This window comes from Phaenicophaeus curvirostris, chromosome 2 (genome assembly GCF_032191515.1).
Source record: "Phaenicophaeus curvirostris isolate KB17595 chromosome 2, BPBGC_Pcur_1.0, whole genome shotgun sequence".
NCBI classification, from domain to species: domain Eukaryota; kingdom Metazoa; phylum Chordata; class Aves; order Cuculiformes; family Cuculidae; genus Phaenicophaeus; species Phaenicophaeus curvirostris.
In genome coordinates, this window is record NC_091393.1 from 43,594,645 (window position 1) to 43,611,793 (window position 17,149).

General features: G+C 39.4%; 1 protein-coding gene across 3 annotated transcripts in view; it reads left to right on the forward strand.

Annotated features, from left to right (window-relative positions):
• NCOA7 (nuclear receptor coactivator 7) overlaps positions 1 to 17,149 on the forward strand; it is an 88,759-nt gene that overhangs the window by 59,794 nt on the left and 11,816 nt on the right. Inside the window, exons 4-10 of one of the 3 annotated variants that reach the window (XM_069851820.1) lie at positions 461 to 540; positions 1,349 to 1,456; positions 2,850 to 2,951; positions 4,015 to 4,140; positions 6,409 to 6,593; positions 7,968 to 9,034; positions 10,488 to 10,656. In XM_069851820.1, coding sequence (XP_069707921.1) covers positions 461 to 540; positions 1,349 to 1,456; positions 2,850 to 2,951; positions 4,015 to 4,140; positions 6,409 to 6,593; positions 7,968 to 9,034; positions 10,488 to 10,656 — 1,837 coding nt within the window. The remainder of the gene's footprint in view (positions 1 to 460; positions 541 to 1,348; positions 1,457 to 2,849; positions 2,952 to 4,014; positions 4,141 to 6,408; positions 6,594 to 7,967; positions 9,035 to 10,487; positions 10,657 to 17,149) is intronic. The other 2 variants (XM_069851822.1, XM_069851821.1) reach the window with 2 other exon arrangements.

A 17,149-nucleotide genomic window follows, 5' to 3' on the forward strand; every position in this document is an offset into this window, starting at 1 on the left:
TATGCTGCTTGACTGCTTGCGTGCATATTTTCAGGCTTCTTGGCGTACTCCTACCGTCGGTGTTTAAAATTGTGTTTAAACCCGATCGACTTGCGGTAAAGTGATTTACCGATATTTGTTGTGGTTATAATGATGCAGGATCAGTACGTACATTCATCTGCTGTTTTTAATTTCTCAGCCTTGTTAGCAGCTCATCACATAAAGTACTTGTATCCAAAAGTTGAATTGTGTAGGAATCGCGAAGAAAATCAATACAGAATTGCTACCATGATGTGGTATCGTGTACGCATTACTCTTGCAGAGTTCCTGAATGATTACTTAACCTGCTATATTTGATGAAATTTTGCTTGCCTTGCAATGCAACTTTAAGGTCTAATGTTTTGACAAGTCCTCTTGTTCCTATTGACATCGGCAAAGGTCTTGAAAATCAACTACTTGAATCTTTTTTTTTTCTCTTTAGATGACAATCAAAACAAAACCAATGAAAAGAAAGAGAAAAAAATGGTTTCTCAGAAACCCCATGGTACCATAGAATATACTGTAAGTATCAATGTGTGCTTTGTTCATGTGTACTTCTTGAAATTGGAGTTGTTGAGGTTGAGAGGGAGCCAGTGACAGAAGATTGAAAACACTAAGCGAATAATGGCTGCAGTTTGTACCTATCTCAGTAAGGACTGGACCTAGTACTGGTGTGTGGGGACAGCTAGGCTTACATCCTGAACCACTGTTCAACCTAGGTCCTCTGCCTCTTTTTCGCAACTGCTAGTTCTACTTCTACTTCTGCACCGTGACTCCTTAGTAGAGCAATTGATTTTTTTATTCTGACAAATACTTCCACTCCACAGAGTTGCTGAGGTCACCAAGTGGTTGTCCTGTGCTTGGTCCTGAGATGAATGATGTGAGGCCTCTGCCTCCAAGCTGGAGCAGGGTGGCAAGTGTGTTGCTGTGGCAGCTCAGAGGACATGCTCTGCCCAGGAAGTCTCTCTGTGAGCCAACCAGGGGCTGCAGTAGGAGCAGCACAAATGCCTGATGTATTGCGAGTGTTGAAAATGTAATGTAATTTCTAGTGCATGTCCTTCTCCCACTTGCCAGACCAGTTCTAAATAAGGTGGTGCTGCTTTAAGGTTTTATAGAAAAGGAGAGGAACATCTGTGACACATGTTCATTTTATCTACTATGTAGTATGAGAGAATGTTTTTTTTCCTTTTTTTTGATACTGGCTTATCACATAAGCTGTTAAACATAGCGTGTGTTGAGATCAATGCAAACACTCTGTTAGATGATTTTAGTTCAGCTGCTGCACTGAATGTGTTCACTATGGTATCTTAAGCTTCAACTCTTTCTTCAGGCTGGAAACCAGGACACCATAAACAGCATTGCATTAAAGTTTAACATCACCCCAAACAAGCTTGTGGAGCTTAATAAGCTTTTCACACAGACAATTGTGCCAGGCCAGGTAAACCTTTTGTGTTTTTATACTTGAAACCCAATTATTTGCTATGTATTTAAAAGCTTTTTACTGCTTTCACATATCTTCTAGGTACTTGGATGCAATGATAATGGACAGTAATTTAAATTCCTCAAAGGGGAACTCATTAGATTCTTACCTGGAGTTGGGAGCTTTGCAATTGCCATGTCTAACTTCTGTTATTTGTTTGCTGTCACTAAAGCTTAAAGATGACTCTGAAGCTCAAGAGGGTAATGTAGCTGTTGCAAGAGAGCTAAATTCTTGAGAAGCCTAGATAAAAGATATCTACATGAAAGAACTAGAGAATTAGAGTAATTGAAATGGCTCTTAGCCATTAGGTTGGGGATGAGTTGGTCTCCTGTAAGATGAGAAATAAACGGAGATAGACTGTTTTGGGGAGTGTCAGGTTATGGAAATGCAAATGTGAAGGCTAACGTATGGTTCATGAAAGCAGATCTCTACTTCTGCCTCACAGATGTGAGATTCAAGTATCCGTATTTGTGGATGGGGAAACTAGGGACAAAGAGAAGGCATAACTTGCCTAAGAATATCTGGCAGAAAAAAGCTGGGATAAGGAAAATGTTTTTATTTTTCTGAACATTTTTAGTTTAAACTGTGAACAGTTTTTAACTTTAGAAGTATCTTTCTTTGCTCTGACACTTGCAACAAATAATGTTGTGGTTTTATTTGAGGTGGAGGTCCAAAGCTGTACTCCAGTTATAGTATTGCTGTACTAAAAATCTGGGATGTTCACTGTGAGGGAATGTGAAAATTAAAACAAAGCATTGTATTTTCATATACACATGTATTAGTGTAAGGTTTGGAGGCTGGTTTTTTTTCTTTCAAATATAGTACATGATGCTAAAATGCTGATCCATATAAAGAATATTTGTTTTAATTTGGAGATGCAAGTATGTTTTTGGAAACAGACAACCTATAGCTGAATGCTATAGACTTCTAGCACTAAAAATCTCTCATCTTGACCAGTGGCCACCTCCTTGGGCCAGAGTTTGCTGTTACAGGTTAACGGCTATTCATAGTAATTTTAGAGTTACTTATTTTGTAGACGTGATAATTGTCAGACAGCCTGGGACTGTAAATTTGCAGGGGTAAAAAGGAGGTTCTCATTCTGCGGAAAATATTTTATTTTCTAACCTATGCTACAAAACAAAAGGTAGAGCTAGATCCTGTAATTGATTAGACCTGCATGTGCCCCACCATCACCACCTATGAAGAACTGTAGAATAAGTAGCTTTTAAGGAGTGCATTGGAATAATGAGTAGTCAATATTGGGTTGTCTTTCTAGTAGAATATAGTATTAATAGTCAGTAACGTTTTAAAGCTTGTGTCTTACTGTTTTGACATATGTGTTTGTATTTAGATTCTGTTTGTGCCAGAAACAAGTGCTGCGAGGCTATCTTCTTTCAGTCCTGGTGCCCCTGTTTCTCCTTCGTCATCAGATGCTGAATATGATAAACTCCCTGTAAGTCAAACGTTCATTCACTGGTCTTAAGCTCACAAACCAATTTCTGATTCTGAAGCTGAGATTCAAGGCTATGTAAGTAGCAGTTTTTTGAGGTTACAGTTCAGACCTTGTGTGTAGTGTACTGAGTAGCACTAACTTTAATTTGCTGTACTACAAAATTCATCATCTCTTTAAAATATTCCAAATTAAGCGATTTCTGCCTGAGCATAGAATCCCAGTACAAGCTAAGTTGGACCCAGAGTCTGCCACAGCAATGAAAAATGGTGTAGTGCATATTCTTTTAAAGAATGGGAAGTTTATAGAGAAATACTCAGTGTTTCACCCTGGAGAATTCTATGCTGCTCTGCAGTCCAGAGCCTTGAGTCCGGCATTGGGATCCTTGAGCTCAGAGGCTGTTAATTTAGTTTAAGCAGTCAGTTTCTTTCTAGCTAAATGTGCTATGGCAGTACTCGAATATAGACTTGTGTTACGTAGTCAGGACTGTTGGATTTAATCTTTGTGAAAGGACTTAATGTAGCTGATCTTTCACTTTCCTTAGGAAGATGGTTGGCCATGATGATTTTAGATATTAGTTTTGGGAGTTAAGCTGTCCGCATGCTGATGTTGAAGCAATTAGAAATTTGAAATCCATAAGTAATGAAAAGGAAAGTGGAGAGAAGCCTGGAGTGAATAATTGAGTTTAACCTGAGTGTTAATGCCTCTTTGCTGCTTACGTGGGGAATTACACCTGTGTGCTGTGTGCAGAGTTCTTCAGCATAGATGAGGTGGCAGGACTGGCCCTCTCTTAATAAGAATACTTCATTGAAATTCAGTGAGCTGACTTGCCTTGGTGCTTTTGATTTTTTGCTTGCAAATAACAACTGTGGAGGGTTTTTGTAATGTTACAAGGCTTTTCTTCCACGCAAGATACTGTGGGAAGTGTACCTACATACGTGACCACCACTTTTCTCCTGTAAACAGAAGAAAAATATTTGATTGAACATGGCCTTTTAGTTGCCCAAAATCTGAAACTATATGATTCTGGTCCTGTTGTTCTACACTGAACATTTTCTTTCTTAAGGATGCTGATTTGGCAAGGAAGGCCCTCAAACCAGTTGAGAGAGTCCTGTCCTCTACTTCAGAAGAGGATGAGCCTGTGGTTGTGAAATTTTTAAAAATGAATTGTCGTTACTTCACAGACGGTAAGGTAGGTGAAACATGGCTTTGGGGTATTGTTTGAGGGATTCTAAAAGCAAAATCTGTTTGGTTATGTGGGAGATGAATACTGGGAGTGTCAAATGTCCTCCGTGTTTGCAAGGAATATAAATGTTATGGTGGCTTGATCTGTCACTGCTGTGTTTATTGGTACTGTGAATCAGTTATGAGAACTGCATTATGAAAGAATAGCTGTTCTCCCCAAATTAATTTGCTTACAGTGTCTTACTAGAATTATCTGTTTAAGAGCATATCGCTAGATACACAGAGAAAAGTGCACTTCAGAGTTATGACATGTCAGGATTAGTTGTCCAGTTCCATGAAGTTGTGCAACAACTTTGTAAAATGAGCACATGCCTATCAGTTTCATTTATGACTTTAAGCTAAATTTTAACTGTTTCCAGAGCAATGTTTCCATGTATGTTGCTTTTGCGCTTGCTAATGAATGTCATGCAAACCCAGATAAAAAAATAAATGTTGCATGATACAACCTTCTCTTTCTTTTTCTTGCAAGTTTTTTGTAACCTATGTGTTTCCACTGGGACTGCAACCCTAAATTTTTCAGCAGCTGGTTTAGAAGTGAAGGCACAAAGCTTGGGGACTATTTTAACCTTCTTTTCTACTCAAGGTTGCAAGAAGCTGTCTTCTTGAACTATCTACTTTGATATATCTACTCTTGTTGACTCTGGTTGCAGTTAGATGTCTGCATTGCTGGGTTTTCAAATTCTCTGGATTTTTTAACACTTGATAATGATTGTAGTTTAAATATCTTTCTGTCTTAGTTCTGACTTTTGTAGGATTCTGTGTTTACACCTACAGTTCTTGGTTTCTTTTCATCTGCAGTGGATGTGGACTGTATTTAGCCACTCTGAAGTTTTCCAGTATGCTAAGTAATAGAGGGCAACTTAATGTCTTGCATGTAAATTGGGAGAATACTGTCTCTTTGTTGTGTGATGCTTGCTTGGTGCAAAGGATACAGATTACCAATTTTATCGCTGTAGAACTGAAAGTAATTTGCAGTCAGAAAAATCAAAAGCAGGACAGCTTCTTTGCCGGTCCAGCTAAAATCCCTTGTTGCCTTGTTTCCTGCAGTGACTGGATAGGAAGCACAGCTTACTGACTGATGTGTTGCTCTTCTGGCTGACTAGAGTTACATACCTGTGGGAGAAGTCTCTGCTCTTGATTTTGATTCTTTAATCCAAATACAAACCAGACATATGTGTATGACTCATACAGGAGAAGCAGATGGGAAATAAACACAAACTTTGCTTTACAAAGGAGTAGGCATACATGTACTCACTTGCCAGGGCCAAGCTACCAGCTTGACATATCCTTGATTTAAAAAGCAAAACACAAAACCAAACTTGTGGTCCTTTGCCTGCCTGTTAGCAGTCCTTGTCTTGCTTTGCAGATTACCTTGGGTAATTAATAGTATTTACAGTGTAGGTCATTCCTGTTGATCTTTGGCTTCTGTTTCTCATATGTCATGACACGCAGCTTCTGAGTTGTTCTGCTGAATAGTGTAGCTTGTCTGGAAGAGACGTGCAGGAGACGGGCATTGGAAATCTCCTTTGTGAAACTTGAAAAAATGGTCAGTTTCCATGGTTTAGATGCTGAATAATGGCTTATGCAGTCTCCTATCGAATCTGTGGCTAGACCATGTTTTGACAAATAAAATGTCTTCTGCTGTGCAAAATATGCTTGGGTCAGTGGTAGAAGCTGCATCTAGATCAGAGAGAAGCTCTTTCATATCAGTTCCTTATATATAGAAGCTTTTTGCATGTACCTCTAGGAGATCAAGGGGACCTGGAAGGTAGTTTACCGTAGTAACTTTGACGTTTCTATGAGTAAGACTTCCTTCAGGTATCCTGGGTGCATATAAATTCATGTATCAAATGAAGGTGGCTTCATCTAGAATAAAATGTTACTTGTTTTTTTTTAAATCCACTAACCTATTTTGCCTGAGACTGATTAACAATCTTCAGTTTTACCTTGTAGCAGGCAGCAATAAAAATAGAGTAGTTAGATGTTCTTTCTTATCAGCCAGGTACATGGGTGTTACTAAGCAATCTTTTTCTTTGCTTTCCTTACAGTGTCTGACTTGATGCAATTGGAAACCAAAATGTTTTCTTATCAAACATGGCGTGATGGGGTAGAGATGGTAGGAGAGAGGTTTTTGTTTTCAGGATAGCAGCCTAAAATCCGATACCAAATGATAAATGAATTGCATGTGTTGTGCTAACTCTTCCTTCTCTTTTAGGGCGTAGTTGGAGGAGTCATGATAGTAACTCCAAACAATATCATGTTTGACCCACATAAGTCTGATCCTCTGGTCATTGAGAATGGCTGTGAAGAGTATGGGCTCATCTGCCCCATGGAGGAGGTTGTTTCCATAGCTCTCTACAATGACATCTCTCACATGAAGATTAAAGACGCATTGCCATCGTAAGGAGTGTTCTTCCCTGAGGGTTATGAAAAAGGAGGGATGGAATGGATTGGAGGAGTTTAAATGCAGCAGAATAAAACAAATTAGAGGAGGAAGGTGCCAGCAAAGGAATCATCTACTTGTGTTGTTGTTCTGTTTGCTTTTTAGAACACTTCAGTGGCAGTAAAGAGAAATGGGTCATGAATATGAGAACCAAAGTGCAAAAGGGACCAGTAAAAACCAGTATTAAAAGCAGTAGTGGCATGCCATGGTTGGGCTCTTGCACTGACCCATCTCTGGGTTTATTTCAGTGGAAGTGAAGAGGGTTAGATTTGGACCATTTGTTGTGTTACCAGGAGAGTTCTGAGAGGAGTATTTAAAACTTTTGAAAATAGTAGCACCTTAATTGCCATCCTCCGGACTTAAAAAATACCATCCTGTGGAATACTTCCCCTTCAGAACCAGAGATGTGTTGGTAGCATTTATTATACATAATAGACTTTCTGGGGTGAGCTACTTCCATTTATGCATAGTCTAGGAACTGCTTTATATATTTATTTTAAGCAAGGTTTTGCCTTTGCATACAACACCTGTTTCATCAGTGAAATCTATCTACTTCCTTCCTTTCCTTGAAATATTTCAAGATTTTGCGCTCATTATTAAATTATTTAGTAACTTCTTACTAACTTCTAAGTGATGAGAATCGTGTTCTCATCCACCTCAGACATTTTGACAGCAATAAAGAGCTCAAGTTGTATGCTGTCAAGTTGGGTTTTTTTATTTTTGAAAGGTTTTATGATTGTCCTGCTTTAAAAAGAGATCTTTGAGGAGATCTGCATTCAAACAGTACATTTGAATTATGGAGGTAAATAAAAGGAAATAAACACAACAATTTTCCGTTGCCCGTTACTGTTTTGCAGTAAACGTGTTCAAACGGGGTACAGCTTACCTCCAGTGTGCTTCTTCACAAAAGTGTATCTGTACTGCCTAGGGAAGCATGGGTGGTTGTAAAGGCTGACTCATTGTTAGGTGTGGGAAATAATAATATTAATACAGTATGAATTCAATTCCTGCAGCTAAATATGTGCCCTGTGTTTTTTTGGTTACTAAACTTCTGATGACTTGCACATTGTTATTACATGTACCATTTATTCACCCATGTGGCACATTCTAAGTGGCTTACTCATTTTATTTCAGTATTATCCTTTCCGTATTTTTCTCCATTTTATTTAAAATCACTTATTTCCACTGATGTATGTTTATTTTGGCAAAAGTAATTTTTGGTTAAGTTTGAGCTTAAGTTGGTATATTATTTTTTTTCTTTTCAGTTTTTTTTATTTCTGTTTCCGTTTTGCTTTTAACATCCTATGTACATCCATCATTTTCGTTGGCAGTGACATACCAAAGGATCTTTGTCCTCTGTACAGGCCTGGAGAATGGGAAGACCTGTCCTCTGAGAAAGATATCAATCCTTTCAGCAAATTCAAATCCCTTAGCAAGGAAAAGAGGCAACAGAATGGGGATCCATCCATTCCTCTGGGTGCCAAACAGATGAAGCCTTCAGATAAGGAAAAGTCCACTGATTTTGAAGTTCTTCAGTCGTCTGAGAGTACGGGCTCAATCAAATCAAAGTCACTGGAATTTCCCAACAATATCACTGCCACTGAACATTTGGAAAAGTTTGCTGTGGATCCATGTGCCAAGGAGCCTTCTGAGGAAAAAACTGCTTCAGACATCAAAACCAAAGAAAAATCCCTTTTGAGAGAAGGAGATGATGACTTCATTGAGCTGGAAAAGATGTCATCTTGTATGGATAGAGAGTTGGACAGGAAAATCACAGTAATGGAAGGCTTGCTGGCTGACCCCATGGAATTGGGGAGAACTAAGCAGCAGGTAACCAAACCCACTACAGAAGCCCAGGAGCACTTGACAGTTGATTCCTTGGAAAAAAAGGACAGTGTTGAACCTAAAGCTGACTTAGACTTAGAGCTGTGTGAAAAGCAAGATGTTATTCCAGAAGTAAACAAATGTATCAGTTCCCCAACAGGTAAGGTGGAGACTGCATTGGACACTAAGAAAGAGCTAGAGAAAGATAAACTAATTGAATTTTACCTCAATAAAGATGGGAATGGGTCTCAGTCATCTGAAGACTTACACAAGGCTGAAATCCAGAAAGGTGAAAACAATAAAACAATTGGCATAGACCTTACACTTAGCTGTTCAAAGTCCCAAGCTAATGAAGTCCATACAGTTAAAAGTATGGAGCTTGATTCCTGCTGTGTTGAAAGGAAAGCACCTTCATTAGAAATCAGCTCAGCAGCAGCAGAGGAAAAGGATCTGAAAGAGTCTGTGGACTCTTCGTTAGTACCAGCTCTAGACAAGACCTGTCAAGAAGCACAGTTAGACAATCAATCAGAAATCAGACTGTGGCTGCTGCAGAAAATTCAAGTGCCAATTGAAGGTAGGTCACTAGTTATCCTTGTTTCCTCTGAGACTTGGACAGCGTTATGACGGTAACCTTTGAATTGATAACCTTTTGCTCTAAATTTCCTCTTTCTGTACTATCTGGTCTTTTTTTATACTCTCGTATGTTATGCTTTTATATTATCTGCTATTTAGGAGAAAAAGAATACCTTCAAATTCCCTGAGCTTCTAGTTTGACAAGCAGCTTGTGTGCTTTTTCCATATTCAGTGATTGCTGTTTATATAATCTTCACCTCTGTTTACTGGCTTTAAGGAGAACAGTAAAGTATCATCCATTTGCAGTATTGACAGGGATGCTTCATGACCTAGGAATTGTCATTCTGTAACTTCTGTTGCTTCAGTGAAGCCTATCAGTGTATTTCTGATAGTATCCAAAGTAGTCGTGCATTACTTTAGAGGACGGTATTGAAGTATTTGTGGCACTATTTGCATCTGTCTGGTGTCTTTCATGCTATGGGGACTCTTAAAGAAATGATAAATAGGAATATATTTAGCATCTTGGTGACTGACTGTTTAGTCCTGGTTGGTTTTTGGGTTAGCATAAATAAAGTTCAGGCTGTTACTGGAAAGCATATTACAAAATAAAATCCGAGTTTAGATGGTTTGTACACATACTACTATTTCTGCTAAAGCGCAGTGCCTCTACACGCTAGTCCATCCTAGAGCACTGATGCTCCTCTCTTGGTACTTCAGTGAGCCAGTGGATGCACTCTTGATTTGTATCATGTGATGGGGGATGATTAGAGTGGAATTCTTTATTTTAAAACCAGTTGTTCTTAAAATGATTTTCCTTTCTTTTGGAAGGTTTTAGATCTTGCTGGTTGTATTTGCTGATGGTTCTCATTGGGAGAGAAAAAAAAAAGGTGGCTCTGAATGTACTCCTAAAATGAACGAGGCAGCTTCAGTGTGATTGAGGCTATAGTTTAATAAGCAATATTTTTGTCACACTAGCAACTTAAGGAACTTAAGCTGCTTTTGTGCTTGACTCTGTCCCATGCAAACAAAAGGTGTGTTTATGGCTGTCTGACCATCGGAGTTGGGAACTGATTGGGCTTTGTGTGTGTGTGTGTGAACCCTTTGACTGGATGGATCATACACTGTCACTGTCCCATTTACTTGCCTACTTTATGTAGCAGTTTGTACCCAGCCCAGTCATCTGACTGGTTTGCTTTACAGGGTTATTCTGTACATAGCTGTACAGCTAAATGGGATACAGGCTGTGACAGAATGGGCATTAATGACCACAGTTTAGGATTAATGAGGATTTATTAAACTATTTTTGCTACTGAACGATATGTCAGGTTTAATTTTGTTTATGGTGCCTCTGAGTGTTCCTTTGCACAAGATTATTAATCTTTGTCATAATGGGTTATCAGTTGCGGTATTTGTACTTTCCTGTAAGCAGCTGATTTCTTTTGTCTCTCATTCAGATATGCTTCCTTCAAAAGAGGAGAAGAGCAAGACTCCTCCAATGTTTCTGTGCATTAAAGTAGGCAAACCTATGAGAAAGTCCTTTGCGTCTCAGAGCACCACCATGTCTCAACAGTACAGTAAAAAGATAAAGCAACCAGAGTACTGGTTTGCTGTTCCTCGGGAAAGGTAAGCTGCAGTGCATAGCACAAAAACAAGTTTGGCTCTTTTTTTTTAAATATGTAGAGCTTTCTAGAGCTGAATCTGACTTTCTGTATGTCATCCAAGGTGTGAAATGCAGCAAGGATGCTGAGATGAGGAGAGGTGCACCCGTGTTTGATTGCATGCCAGAGAGATAAAGCGGTGTTTGTAACTGGCCTAGCACGGTTCCAAGTGAGAAGGAAGAAGGAGTCAGGCACCACTTGGAAGATGAAAAGAGCAATATATGTACAGCTAGATTATGATAAAATCACTGGGAGATTATCTGGGTTTCAACTATTAGTCTATAAACTGAGGGGAAGGGGGAAAGAGGAGCAGTGGTAAGAGAGGCAAGGAATCTACAGTGATGCTAGTGCTAAGACATAGGTATTTCCTTTCTGCAGAGGTTGCATGATGTGGAAAAGGGAGACGCTCCAAACTGAATGGGTGTGACTGTTTCAGCCTTCAGGCAGATAAAGTCCCTTTCATCATTATAAAATCAGTTTAAAGGTTCTGTGTGCCTGTATGTGTGTATGTATGCATAAATAGTACTATAGCAAAAAAAAAAAAAGTGAAAGCCAGTGATTTTCTGCATAAATTGCCCCAGAGCTCACTGGCTATGAGCAATCATATCCCTGTTCCTCCTTTTGCTAAAAGGCAGCTAGAGCAAGTCTCCAGTCTGATGAACCAAAAGAGGGAAATCGGTGATCACACTTCTCATGAATTGATACCAAGAAGGAATCATGATTGATCTCCAGGGTGTCTCTTTGAGATGCAGTCTTTTTTTTTTTCTTTTTTTTTAAAATATTTTCTGAGAATATTTAGTTTTATTTTCAAGTTTGTGGCATGTGTGCTGATATAAGTGTTTATTTCTTGTATTTTAGAAATGAGTGTTTTGAGCAGACTAGCAGTGTAGAAGTTGCTGACTCAGGGGACAAGGGGGAGAGGTTTAATCCAGCTGGAATGTGGCCATTAGGAGTGCAGCTGAAGATAGCATTTGGTTTGCTTGCTATCTGCTGAACTCAGTCCTTGGCTCCTCAGGGATTTCAGAAGGGAGGGTTCAGAAATTCTAGGTTGAAGAGTGAGTAAATACTTAAAGGAGTTGGAGTGATGCTGTGATATAACACAAGGTCAGTTACTGCTTTGTATCTAAGGTTGAAGAAAGCTGCTGAGCTGAACTGAGGTAGTCTCTGGTCATTGCTCTGTGCAACAGGTAAATCTATTAAGCCCTATCTTAAAAATCTGTTCTTACCACAGACTTGGAAAACAGCGTTTCTACTTGTTATCTTCTGAATAGTGAGGGAACCTAACCCATATATAAACTGAAGTGTTTACAAATGGTTTATACGTCAGTTTTTAGGCTGAAGAGAAGATAATTTCTGCAGTGAGCTGTTGCAGCAGCACTTGGCCACGCTGGCTGACAGGCCAGATGTTTGCTGTTGAGGCTGCTGTTCAGATCTTGATCAGAATTAGTGGTGAATGTAGTATAAGGTTAGGTTGTTCTGGTGCTATTCATGCATGCCTGTTTAAACACCACAGAGGTGCATAAAAGATCATATAGAACTTGGGGCAAAATTAATCATTAAATTAATTGCAAAACCCACTCCATCATAATGCAAGACATGACTTTGCCTAACAAGTTAGTATTTCTTCCAAACCCTTGGATGCTTTCCCAAAGCAAAATGCATCACCTCCCTCCTACTAGTATTGCATAGTACATAATTACCAGCATTGCATCTTGAGAGTGGCATGGACAGAGGGCATTTGGGATAGCTTTGCAATGTATTTTTGATACAATGTATCAAAAAAAATTTAATTAGTTTAAAAAATTTGAATGCCATTTATATTCATGTATGAAAATATCAAAAATACCACTCATCTCATTGACCACAAAGCAGCATAAGTAAACCACTTCCTGTACAGTGCAGTCTCACTACCTTGTGCAGCATCGTAATACTTCATAGTAATTAAAAACAAACAAACAAACCACATCTGGGTTGAGATTGAGATTGTGAAGAAATAGGTGTGCATGTGTATTATCAATGTATAAGTTAAATCTTCCTCTGAATTGCGTTCAGTGACATTTTGCATCATCTCTTAGTGTTTGCTGTTAAAATAGCTTCTCTTTCAATTTGTGAAAATGGCTCTGTTTTCATTCTGGACCCCGTAGCCCACCACTCCCACGATAACTGCTCTTCCATCTGCAGACGACTGCTTTCCTGCCCTTGGCAGGCTGCAGGAAAGCTGGGCTGGGTGAGGGGACACATACTTACCTTTACAGAATTTTAATTTTTTTTTTTGTAATAGAGCCTCTGGAAACGTCTTTAATACAGAGGAAGGACTGTTAAGTTGATATTTTATAAAGGCTGTCAATGAGTCTTAAGTCTCATTTGCCTTTCGTGGCTGTGATAGATTTTCTCTCTTCCTACGTGGCTTTCCACATGCTGAGTGTGTCCTGGCGTGTCTCACCCTGTGACCTGCACTGAGTTACTCAGTGACTATATAGCTGCTTTGTCTTGCCTGCTTGATCACTGTGGCGCTCGTCTTAGCACGTAATGGTGGAGATGAGCATCTTGAGTTGCCTTATATACAGATTACTGCAGCTTCTTGTCAGGTTCAGCTGAGCAGAGAGGCACCAATGCTTTTGGACACTAATAGAGAGACTGACTTTTTGGTGAGACATCTTATAATGGGTATAGCTTACAGTATCAGAGGGTAAGTCTGTGTCTGCTCTTACTACATGTATTTATATTTAAATGGTGTGTAGGTTTTCCACCCTACAGTAGTGGTAGGTCAGTAATTTTTACAGATTTCCTCAGGGTCTTGCAGGGGAAAATACCTTGCTCTGGGACAGAGATAGTAATGCAGAACTTCTTTGTTTATAAACATATGTCCTAACAAATAATTTCCTCATTTTAGCATTGAGTAGTTCCTCAGTCAATAAGTAAATCTCACTGATTATCTATAACATAAATTTGGCAGGCAGGTTTGGTTTCTGAATTTATATTTTGCATTGAAGTTGACGTAAAAGGCTTTACACTGAGATCGTGCTGCTAAGAGGGAAGTTGTTTGGAAGTTTCTTTTTTAGGAGTAGGCAGATTTTCAAGGAGAAGAAGTAACAGAACTTGAACCTTGCTTAACTCTTTCAGTCTTAGCTTCCTGCTGCACTGATTTATTCATGTTTTTTTGTTTAGGGAGCTGGTTGAGTTTTAGGTTGTTTTATGTTACTGTTTCTGCAGGATTTCCTTTTGTAGAGCAAAACACTCCTTGGTTGTGACTCCAGTGTCTAATGCGTAACATCCTGTAGTTAATACAGCTGAAGCTGAGATCTTGAAGAACTTGCAGTACAGGTAGCTGGAGTCAATACCTATGTGAAGCTTCTGTGCACTTAGGCAGGGCTTTGCATTAGGGATGATGATGAAGACTGTCCTGATGCTGAAGGACCACTCTTCCATGCTCTTATTAATGGAATGGCATAGGTAGCATAAAGCTTAGATTTAGACTTCTTTTGAATTAGCTTTCTGCAAATAGAGTATTCCTGATAAATAAGATTTTAAACTATACAGGTGAAACCTATGAAAACCTGTTTTATCTAGCTTAATGCCTTATAATGAAGGCTCATATAAATTTATATAGTCTCATATAAGCCTATGAGGGCTTATAGTAACTTATCCTTCATGAGATTCAAGATGATCATCGTCATCTAGTGAGACATATTTTTTACAGTCTTGGGACTCCTCTGAATTAATTCCTGTTTCTAGACTGGGAGCTGTAGTTGGCATTTGTGCGTGTATCACAGGATGTACAAACTCTTCACCACTACCCAAACACAAATTTGGGAGTAGCCACCCTCTCACCTGTGACTGACCTTGAAGATATTCACTTGTGGAAAACTGGTTTGCCTCTGACCTCAGAGAAGCTGGATATTGTTGCCATATCAACAGAAATAGTGGTGGTGATAATGTCAGTTTGGGACTTCCTAAATTAAAGTATATCTTTTAGAAGAAAAATCATTTATCGTTCACCCTCAAGGATCAAATGTAACTTGACAAGCTATCTGGTGTCTTTTGTTGATAATTGCCTTTGCTCTTTTTCAGTGTGCTATATACCTACTTTAATTTTTCTGGCTTCCAGTCCCTGGTTGGGATTATATCCTCAAGATTCAGTTCCTCTTAATGTAGGCTATCGCAGGGTATTCCTCCTGTAAACTTAATAACTCTTTCTCTCTTGCTGTATGGTGGGTAGGTTTTCGTCTTTATGTTGGAACACTTGAGCATGACTTGGGAATGGTGCACCAGAGATGGGCAGAGTATTCCAGCAATGATTACCAAAGTGCTGAATACCAACGTAAACACAATCTCATTCCTTCTGCTGAATGTTACTTTCTTGGTATATTCAGGAATTGCACCAAGCGTTGTCATCAGTGTGCTGGTGCAGAGCTCTTGATCCAAGATTCAGAATCGTAATCTCAGGTCTCTAAGCTCCTTCTGCCAAGGGAACAAGTACCATCCTGAAGTGCAGCCTCTGCTCACTGCTATTCAGTGTGTGCTCCTCTGGATGTGTTCATACACGGCTGGTTGTACCCAGTTCACTAAGCAATGTAGTGGCATAAACCCTCCATGAAGCTTTTGTCTTACCTGATTTTATCGCTTTGCTGTCGTGATCTTTGTCATATTTTGTACTCTTCAAAATTAGTTTTCTACTGACTGTATCTCCTTCACTGTAAACTTCTCTTTTTGTGTTTGTTTTGTGCCCCCTGTTTGCATGTTACTGTAAACATACTTGTAAGCATATTCACTTTCCTTTTATTGGGGTTGCAACTGGGGAGTCCCTCTTTGATCCGTATTCCATCTTTCATTTGTTTTGTCTCCTAGGTTGTTTTTCCTTAACAACAAAAAAAAAAAGGTTCTTGTTATCATGTTTTCCTTTTGAATAACTTCTGTCTGGAGTGATTACAAGTTTCTGAATTTATTCCTCTCCCAGTACTTTAAGTTTTACTGATGTTTCTCTCTTACTGCATAACACACTCATAAGCATATGATCATCAAAACAGCTATTGAGTTGTAGGATAGATGTCCTTAACAGCTTTCAATTTGGCTGGAAGAGAGTTCCTCAAGCAGTGGTTTTTCACTTTAAAAATTGCTTCTAATTTTTCCAGTTTGGTAGCTTGGAAATACCACCATAGCATAGTGTTACAGTTTTATTGACAGAGAAGGGATGTTCTGCATCCCCTTTCAAAATTACCTCACTTCTACAGTAGCTATTTCTCATTATATACTGCCACTCCTTATATCTGAAGTGTCTGAATTTATTTAGCATCTGTCCATGGTAGAGGAAAACTTAGTTATGGGCTACTTAAACTAAGCATATACAGGTCCATGGGGCCTGACAGGAAATACTCTGAGTGTACTGAGGAAGTTGGTTGGTGTTATTGCAAGGCTGCTTTGTATCATCTTCTGAAAGGTTATGGTCACTAGGAGAGGTCCTTAATAATTGGAAAGACAAATGCTGCAGCCACCTTCAGAAAAATTGAGGACCACCCAAGAAAGCACAAGGCCATGAGCTTCCCTCAGTCCCTAGGAAGAATATGAAGCACATCCTTATGGATGCTATTTCCAATCACATGGAGGGCAAGAAGTGATCAGGAATGTCTGTTGTAGATTTACCAAGGGCAAGTTGTGTTCTTACCAACCATATAACTTTTCTATTCGAGATAGTTCTGTGAACAAGGAGAGAGCAAAGAATTTTTTTTTTTACTGTAACTCTAACAAGATTTTCAACACAGTCTCTCGTAGTATCCTTGTAGCCAAATTGAAGAGATGTGACATGGACAGGTAGACTGTTACAGGTACCAGGTGAATGAAAACCTGACTGGACCATTGGGCTCAATGTGCTGGAAGCTAGTCTGAGTGGCAGCCAAGTGCAATTGGTATTTATTCCTTGGGGACTGGTACTGTTCAGTGCCTTCATCAGCTTCACAGGCACTGGAACAGAATACGCCTCTGTCACTTTGGAGGATAACGCTAAATTTGGGGAGTGTTCACACCTTAGAGAGGGTTGCAGGGCTGCTGTTCAGAGGGACCTCAGCATGGAGGAATGTACTGACAGAAACATGAGGAAGTTCAGAAAAGCCAAATGCAAAGTTGTGCAGCGGGGGTGGAGTGTTCCCTGCCATGGTGCAGTCTAAGGATGAGTGGCCTGGAGTGTAGTTTCTGCAGAAAAGAAGAAGGGGAATTTGAGAGCCAACTGAAGTCAGTGGTGTGTCTTTGCAGTAATGAATAATTTGCTTCTTGCTGGCCAGTGTAACGAAGAGCATTACTAACAGCTTGAGTGGTGGTTATTCCGCTCTTCTTAGACACATGGTTGACAAAGCGGGGGAGACTTTCAGAAGAAAGTATGATGGTACCAGACCCTTCTCAGATCACATGCTGCATGCATCAAAGGTGAAAAAAACCCATGAGACTGGTTATGCACGGAACAGGTT